The sequence below is a fragment of the Scomber japonicus genome, chromosome 18, assembly GCF_027409825.1.
Source record: "Scomber japonicus isolate fScoJap1 chromosome 18, fScoJap1.pri, whole genome shotgun sequence".
Lineage (NCBI taxonomy): Eukaryota > Metazoa > Chordata > Actinopteri > Scombriformes > Scombridae > Scomber > Scomber japonicus.
This window is the reverse complement of record NC_070595.1, coordinates 30,789,238-30,798,927: the sequence shown is the minus strand read 5'-3', so window position 1 is coordinate 30,798,927 and position 9,690 is coordinate 30,789,238. Positions and strand designations below refer to the sequence as shown.

At 47.9% G+C, this 9,690-nt stretch overlaps 1 protein-coding gene and 1 non-coding gene across 2 annotated transcripts in view; both read right to left on the bottom strand.

The window, feature by feature from the left end:
• Positions 1–1,961: 1,961 nt before the first annotated feature.
• kpnb1 (karyopherin (importin) beta 1) overlaps positions 1,962–9,690 on the bottom strand; it is a 25,919-nt gene continuing 18,190 nt past the window's right edge. The window contains 5 exon segments of the mRNA XM_053339047.1: positions 1,962–2,241; positions 4,401–4,562; positions 5,424–5,538; positions 7,299–7,404; positions 8,319–8,462. Of these exon segments, the coding sequence (XP_053195022.1) occupies position 2,241; positions 4,401–4,562; positions 5,424–5,538; positions 7,299–7,404; positions 8,319–8,462 (528 nt within the window). The 3' untranslated portion in view covers positions 1,962–2,240.
• On the bottom strand, positions 5,790–5,928 carry LOC128379687 (small nucleolar RNA SNORA79). Its single transcript, XR_008323456.1, has one exon. It is a non-coding gene; the product is annotated as a small nucleolar RNA SNORA79 (small nucleolar RNA).

The following is a 9,690-nucleotide window of genomic DNA, read 5'->3' as shown; positions in this document are numbered from 1 at the left end:
CATGAAAAACCATTTGTAGTCATCATCAACATAAGGTGTCTTCACTCCAAAGGGTCAGCAGATAAATGTGAGGGCTGCTGAGATGATTAGTGGGAAAGAAGAAAAAACAAAGTTCTGTGTTTTCAGTTTTTGGACTTTTTCTCTGATCTTTGATTTTTGCTGAAATATTGAATCATTTGAACATTTATTGAAATGAAAGCATGTGAGAAGTTTAGAGGGAAGAATCAGTATTTGGTGGAGCTGTTAACAACATAGTACTAGTACCTCTAACTGTACTACGGTAAAGTACTAGTACCTCTAACAGTACTACAGTAAAGTACTAGTACCTCAAACTGTACTACAGTAAAGTACTAGTACCTCTAACTGTACCACAGTAAAGTACTAGTACCTCTAACTGTACCACAGTAAAGTACTAGTACCTCTAACTGTACTACAGTAAAGTATCACATATTTAAACATGTTAGTGACATTAATAAATAGAAACATTTCTCACATTTTAATTTTAATAATCAGTTTGTGTCTAAATGTTTAATGAAACTTTCACATTTTTCTCTTTAACAGCTGAGACGTGTGTGTATCTGTGTGTGTGTGTATCTGTGTGTGTGTGTATCTGTGTGTGTATCTGTGTGTGTGTATCTGTGTGTGTGTGTGTGTGTGAAGAAGCAGCAGCAGAGCGTTCAGTACAATATAGACTTTATTAGTTCACTAAAGTTGAATATGAAATAAAAAGCAGATTGGCTTTAAATGATTCACAATTCAGTAATAATCGAGTTTCATGTTCATCACGTCAACACAGGAAGCGGCTGCCGCGCCTCCGAAGAGTGAGCGCCGCGCTCCGAGGCCGACCCGCCTCACTTTCCACCCACAAACACTTTCAATTTAAACCAGATTCCACGAGAGAGATTCGAGGGGTGGGTCGGGGGGGGGGGGGCGTGTTTTTGAGTTCCAGCTGATGTGTGATTGACAGAAAGTGAAGCGCGTGCAGACCTGGAGCCGAGCGTTTCCTCTGCAGCGTCTGAACTTCACACCAACTACAAACGTCCCGACAGAACTCCCCGTCAGCGAGCTGCTACCAAAAACAAGCAATGAAGTGAGTTAAAAAACAAACCGGAAGAAAAAACAAAAAAACAAAAGTCATGGTTCTTTGTGGCGTCGTCGAGTAAACAAACCAACAGTGGGAGGCGGCCACCGAACTGAAGAGTCCAAACGTCCGTCCGTCCGTCCGTCCGTCCGTCCGTCCGTCCGTCCGTCCGTCCGTCCGACAGACAAGAAGAACCCAAATCACCAGAACTGCTTGGGGAATGTTTCATATCATTTTATTGTTTTTTTTTTTTAACTTTATTTTCATCATAGCAATGGAAAAATAGAACCTTATACAAACGTCTTCAATTCTCTCAATTTCTTTTTTTTTTTTTTTTTTTGTGTGTTTTTTTTTTTAAACAAGCATTAAATGGTGAGTGAGCCGTTTCCCAAAGCGAGCGCTCCCGCCTGCAGCTCGCACACGCTTCTCTTTCCGTTTGGCACTGATTCCTGGGTTCACACTGTCACCCCGTGTTAGTGCTGCAGTTGTTGGGATGTGGGGGGGGGAGGGGTAGGGAGAGTGGGGTGGTAGGGGGGGTGTCTGTTAGATCTCCGTCGCTGGTTCACCAATCAGAGTCCGCGACCACAGAGTGCTTTTAGAGGAAGAAGAAGAAGAAGAAAAGAAGAGCAACAAAAATCCAAAAAGTTTCCACAGAAGTCCTCCAGAGTCGATTCTTTACGCTTTGATTCCACTAAGTCTTATATTTGGGTGTAGTTCCCCCTCCCCCTCCTCCCCCGGGGGGGGGGTGGGGGGGCTCGGCGTGGAGGGCGGCAGGTCGGTGACGTCATCGTCGTGTCGTAGATGTTAGCGAGCCCGGCTACGGCGAGAGAGAGAGGTGGATTGTGGGAGGAGGGGGAGGGGCTGAAGGAAGGAGGAAGGGGGGGGGGTTTGTTTCTGTTTATCAGGAAGTCAAAGAGTCTAGTCCACAGGGGGGTGGGGTGGGGTGGGGGGGGGTCGCCTGCTGGAACTGAAGGTGGTGTGATGTCATGGTCTCGCTCGCTCACACACAGACACTCATCATCATCATCATCGTCGTCGTCATCGTCGTCGTCGTCACTTCTCGGGTGTTTGCAGCACAAACACGAAGCTTCCAGCAGCAGTTTGTCTCGTTGTTCTCTGAAGTCGTCTCATCGCTCGCTCGCTGTCCCCGACGCCGGAATCTGAAACCACCGAGGAGAAGAAGAAGAGAGGAGTCAGCTGACAGGAAACAGTCTCTCATACAGGACATGTGATTTAATGTCACAGTCAGTAACACACACACACACACACACACACACACACACACACACACAGTAACACTAGCAGGTCTCAGATAATGTGGTTGGTTTGTACATCACGGGTCAGCGTGGTGCATGATTTATCATCACAGACCAAACACACACACACCAGGCCTCTCTCTCTCTCTCTCTCTCTCTGTCTGTGTGTGTGTATATACCAGGCCTCTCTCTCTCTCTCTCTGTGTGTGTGTGTGTACATACCAGGCCTCTCTCTCTCTCTCTCTCTCTCTCTCTCTCTGTGTGTGTGTATATACCAGGCCTCTCTCTCTCTCTCTCTGTGTGTGTGTATATACCAGGCCTCTCTCTCTCTCTCTCTCTCTCTCTGTGTGTGTGTATATACCAGGCCTCTCTCTCTCTCTCTCTCTCTCTGTGTGTGTGTATATACCAGGCCTCTCTCTCTCCCTCTATGTGTGTGTGTGTATATACCAGGCCTCTCTCTCTCTCTCTCTCTCTGTGTGTGCATATACCAGGCCTCTCTCTCTCTCTCTGTGTGTATATACCAGGCCTCTCTCTCTCTCTCTTTGTGTATATACCAGGCCTCTCTCTCTCTCTCTCTGTGTGTGTGTGTGTATATACCAGGCCTCTCTCTCTCTCTCTCTCTGTGTGTATATACCAGGCCTCTCTCTCTCTCTCTGTGTGTATATACCAGGCCTCTCTCTCTCTCTGTGTGTATATACCAGGCCTCTCTCTCTCTCTGTGTGTGTGTATATACCAGGCCTCTCTCTCTCTCTCTGTGTGTGTGTGTATATACCAGGCCCCTCTCTCTCTCTCTCTCTCTCTGTGTATATACTAGGCCTCTCTCTCTCTCTCTGTGTATATACCAGGCCTCTCTCTCTCTCTGTGTGTATATACCACGCCTCTCTCTCTCTCTCTCTGTGTGTGTGTGTATATACCAGGCCTCCCTCTCTCTCTCTGTGTGTATATACCAGGCCTCTCTCTCTCTCTCTGTGTATATATACCAGGCCTCTCTCTCTCTCTCTCTGTGTATATACCAGGCCTCTCTCTCTGTCTCTGTGTGTATATACCAGGCCTCTCTCTCTCTCTCTCTCTCTCTCTCTCTCTCTGTGTGTATATACCAGGCCTCTCTCTCTCTCTGTGTGTGTGTGTGTGTGTGTATATACCAGGCCTCTCTCTCTCTCTCTCTCTCTCTGTGTGTGCATATACCAGGCCTCTCTCTCTCTCTCTCTGTGTATATACCAGGCCTCTCTCTCTCTCTCTCTCTCTGTGTGTATATACCAGGCCTCTCTCTCTCTCTCTCTCTCTGTGTGTATATACCAGGCCTCTCTCTCTCTCTGTGTGTATATACCAGGCCTCTCTCTCTCTCTGTGTGTGTGTATATACCAGGCCTCTCTCTCTCTCTCTCTCTGTGTGTGTGTGTATATACCAGGCCTCTCTCTCTCTCTCTCTGTGTGTGTGTATATACCAGGCCTCTCTCTCTCTCTCTGTGTGTGTGTATATACCAGGCCTCTCTCTCTCTCTCTCTCTCTCTCTCTCTCTCTCTGTGTGTGTGTATATACCAGGCCTCTCTCTCTCTCTCTCTCTGTGTGTGTGTATATACCAGGCCTCTCTCTCTCTCTCTGTGTGTGTATATACCAGGCCTCTCTCTGTGTGTGTGTGTGTGTATATACCAGGCCTCTCTCTCTCTCTCTGTGTGTGCATATACCAGGCCTCTCTCTCTCTCTGTGTGTGTGTGCATATACCAGGCCTCTCTCTCTCTCTGTGTGTGTGTGCATATACCAGGCCTCTCTCTCTCTCTGTGTGTGTGCATATACCAGGCCTCTCTCTCTCTCTCTGTGTGTGTGCATATACCAGGCCTCTCTCTCTCTCTCTCTCTCTCTCTGTGTGTGTGTATATACCAGGCCTCTCTCTCTCTCTGTGTGTGCATATACCAGGCCTCTCTCTCTCTCTCTCTCTCTCTCTCTCTCTCTCTCTCTCTCTCTCTCTCTCTCTCTCTCTCTCTCTCTCTCTCTCTCTCTCTCTGTCTGTCTGTCTGTCTGTCTGTCTGTCTGTCTGTCTGTCTGTGTATATAAGTGTGTATTTACCAGGCCTGGCTCTTGAGCTTGCGGAGCTCCTTGGTGGCCCAGGTAGCCAGCGTCTTGGTTTTGGTGGTTTTGGAGCGTCGTCCCTCCGTCAGCAGGTCGTTGATCAGCGGACGAACCTCCACCAGCTTCATGACGTCTTTACCGAACGCCGTGCACAGGTCACTGAAACACACACACACACAGTTCATTAACACACACACACACACACACACACACACACACACACACACACACACACACAGAGCAGACAGAGCAGCACACACACACACACACACACACACACACACACAGTAACACTAGCAGGTCTCAGATAATGTGGTTGGTTTGTACATCACGATCAGCGTGGTGCATGATTTATCATCACAGACCAAACACACACACACACACACACACAAACACACACAGAGAGCAGAGAGGAACACACACACACACACAGAGCAGAGAGGAACACACACACACAGAGCAGAGAGGAACACACACACACACACACACACACACACACACACACACACACGCAGAGAGGAACACACACACACACACACAGAGCAGAGGGGAACACACACGCAGAGAGGAACACACACACACACACACAGAGCAGAGGGGAACACACACACACAGAGCAGAGAGGAACACACACACACAGACAGAGCACAGCAGAGAGACACAGACAGCAGAGAGACACACACACACACAGACAGAGCAGAGAGGAACACACAAACAGAGCAGAGAGGAACACACACACACACACACACACACACACACAGAGCAGAGAGGAACACACACACACACATAGAGCAGAGAGGAACACACACACACAGAGAGCAGACAGGAACACACACACAGAGCAGAGAGGAACACACACAGAGCAGAGAGGAACACACACACACACACAGAGCAGAGAGGAACACACACACACACAGAGCAGAGAGGAACACACACACACACACACCCAGAGCAGAGAGGAACACACACACACACACACACACACACACAGAGCAGAGAGGAGTGTGTTGGTTTACTGACCCGATGAGTCCGGCAGCGTTCGCCACGACTCCGTCAGAATGATCTTCATCCTCCGCTATGTGATGGATGAAGGAGAGGATGAACTCCACCCGGGGCTGCACCAGCATCACATCCGCTGGAGGAGGAGGAGGAGATACAGAGGGAGGAAGAGGAGAAGAAGAAGAAGAAGAAGAAGAAGAAGAACGGGGGGGAGGAGGAGATAGAGGAGGAGGTGGAGGAAGAGAGAGGAGGAGGAGGAGATACAGAGGGGAGGAGAAGGAGAAGGGGAGGAAATAACGAGGGAAGAGAATAAGCAGAGAGAGAAAGAAGAAAATCAAAGTCTAACTGAGAGTAAAAGTTACATGTTTAATATTTAATAATTAATTTGTTTGTTGGGTCTCGCAAAACCAGGAAGCTTTGATTTTAGCGTCAGCTCGAAACTTCCTGGGTGAAAAAGACCCGAATCGCTCTGTGACGAGTTAAAATCCTCCTGACTCACTGCCGACAGGAAGAGGAACACACGTCACCCCACAGGTGTGTGTCATGTGATCAGGGTGTGTGTGTGTCATGTGATCAGTGTGTGTGTGTAGGCACGGGCCGGTATGATAACCTTAGGTAAAAATATCACGGTTTCATGATTACAGCTATAAAATGTGATATTTTGAAATGTCTGTATTTAAAAACAAAAAGAAAGATTTTTTCCCCCATTGAACGGTCTTTTATTTTTAGTAAATATGTATTTAAAATAAATAATAATAAAAAATAACTGAATTATTTCTAAATAAATAATAAAAAAAATAAGTGCAGTCCTTTAACTGAGGCTAAACCTGCAGCTCAAGTCATGTCATAAATGAATTATTGTTAGTGAAAAAAAAACAACACAAAATGCAAATAAATGCAATCACTGAACCTGTGGCTCAAGATCAGAACATCAATAATAGAAAAAAATAAAAACACTTCAAAGATAAATATAAATAAACGCAGGCAGGAGCTTAAAACTGAATCAACAGTTTTTGGAGACTTGCTCACGATCATATTGGATATATTTCCTCCTCGCGCTGCTACTGTCCGTTACCTTCTTCCTCCGAGCCGTGGCCGTTTGTCTTTTTACGGTAGCTGAAGTATAAATACAGCCGACTTGGCGCTTTTAGATGGGGGGGGGGGGGGGGGGGAGTTCGGGGGGCTCGCCTCCTTCAGCCATCATACAGCCTGCAGAGCTACCTGCTTGTAACAGCAACCGGAGTACGGGAGGGGTTGGACTTCACGCTGCAACAGCCTGCAGAGCTACCTGCTTGTAACAGCAACCGAGTACGGGAGGGGTTGGACTTCACGCTGCAACAGCCTGCAGAGCTACCTGCTTGTAACAGCAACCGAGTACGGGAGGGGTTGTACTTCACGCTGCAACAGCCTGCAGAGCTACCTGCTTGTAACAGCAACCGAGTACGGGAGGGGTTGTACTTCACGCTGCAGCTGCACAAGACCTGAGGGACCTCCACTCTCTCTCTGACCAGACGTCACATTAAAATAAACTGCTCATACCCACAGACTGTATCATACCCACAGACTGTATCATACCCACAGACTGTATCATACCACAGACTGTATCATACCACAGACTGTATCATACCACAGACTGTATCATACCCACAGACTGTATCATACCACAGACTGTATCATACCACAGACTGTATCATACCCACAGACTGTATCATACCACAGACTGTATCATACCACAGACTGTATCAGACCCACAGACTGTATCATACCTCAGGAACGGTGTGACAGAACATTTTAGTGGTTTTGAAACTGTGACTTTTTCATACCTTGGTATATCTTGAAATCGGTAACCGGCCCATGCCTTGTCATGTGATCAGTGTGTGTGTCATGTGATCTTACGGTGAACGTTCTCCTGGTCTCCCTTCAGGCCCTGGATGATCCCGGTGTACGCCTCCAGACATCCCTCCCTCAACTCATTCAGGTAGTCCACCATGTCGTAGTCCGTCTGCGCGCGCACACACACACACACACACACACACACACACACACACACACACACACACACACAGAGAGGATCAGGAACAAAGCAAACAGTCCTTCAGCAGGTTTTCAGGTGATTCGTCAGTTTTTGGTCATGTGATCAGAGACTCGTTTAAAAACATTTACGCTCATTAACGTCCAGAACAGAAACATCACACACACAGAGCAGCACACACACACACACACACAGAGCAGCACACACACACACACACACACACACACAGACAGAGCAGCACACACACACACACACACACACACACACAGACAAAGCAGCACACACACACACACACACACAGTAACACTAGCAGGTCTCAGATAATGTGGTTGGTTTGTACATCACGATCAGCGTGGTGCATGATTTATCATCACAGACCAAACACACACACACACACACACAGAGAGCAGAGAGGAACACACACACACAGAGAGAGCAGAGAGGAACACACACACACAGAGAGAGAGCAGAGAGGAACACACACACAGAGAGAGAGAGAGCAAAGAGGAACACACACACAGAGAGAGAGAGAGCAGAGAGGAACACACACACACACACAGAGAGAGCAGAGAGGAACACACACACAGAGCAGAGAGGAACACACACACACACATTACTGTTCATTTACTATGAGCACTGAAACTATTCATTTATTCACAAACAGAAAACCTTTAAAACTTCAATTATTCATTAAATAAATCACTAATGTCATTTATGATGATGTAACAGCTGTGTCCTCATCTTGTCCACCCAAGTCTGAGTGTGTGTGTGTGTGTGTGTGTGTATGTGTGTGAGTCCTCATCTTGTCCACCTGAACCTGAGTGTGTGAGAGTGTGTGTGTGTGAGTCCTCATCTTATCCACCTGTGTGTGTGTGTGTCCTCACCTTGTCCACCTGAGCCTGAGACGCCTGCTGCAGGGTGTCCAGCACGATGTCCAGATATTTCTTGAACTCTCCTCCGATGGCGAGAGCGATGTCACCGAACGCTGAGAGGATCTGAGGCTTCACCGACCGATGGACGTTCTCATTCTGCACAGACACACACAGCTTCATCATCATCATCATCATCACCATCACAGCAGCTTCATCATCATCATCATCATCACAGCAGCTTCATCATCATCATCATCATCACAGCAGCTTCATCATCATCATCATCACCACCACAGCAGCTTCATCATCATCATCATCACAGCAGCTTCATCATCACACACACAGTAACACTAGCAGGTCTCAGATAATGTGGTTGGTTTGTACATCACGATCAGCGTGGTGCATGATTTATCATCACAGACCAAACACACACACACACACACACAGAGCAGAGAGGAACACACACACACGCAGAGCAGAGCAGAGGGGAACACACACACACACACACACACACACACACACAGAGAGAGCAGAGAGACACACACACACAGAGCAGAGGGGAACACACACACACACACACAGAGCAGAGAGGAACACACACACACACACACACACACAGAGAGAGCAGAGAGACACACACACACAGAGCAGAGGGGAACACACACACACACACACAGAGCAGAGAGGAACACACACACACACACACAGAGCAGAGAAGAACACACACAGACAGAGCAGAACACACACAGAGCAGAACACACACACACAGAGCAGAGAAGAACACACACACACACAGACAGAGCAGAGGGGAACACACACACACAGAGCAGAGGGGAACACACACACACACAGACAGAGCAGAGGGGAACACACACACAGAGCAGAACACACACACAGAGCAGAGGGGAACACACACACAGAGCAGAGGGGAACACACACACACAGAGCAGAGGGGAACACACACACAGAGCAGAGCAGAACACACACACACAGAGCAGAGAAGAACACACACACACACAGACAGAGCAGAGGGGAACACACACACAGAGCAGAACACACACACAGAGCAGAGGGGAACACACACACAGAGCAGAGGGGAACACACACACACAGAGAGCAGAGCAGAACACACACACACACAGAGCAGAGAAGAACACACACACACACAGACAGAGCAGAGGGGAACACACACACACACACAGACAGAGCAGAGGGGAACACACACACAGAGCAGAGGGGAACACACACACAGAGCAGAGCAGAGAGGTACACACACACACAGAGCAGAGGGGAACACACACACAGAGCAGAGCAGAGAGGTACACACACACACACACAGAGCAGAGAGGAACACACACACACACACACAGAGCAGAGAGGAACA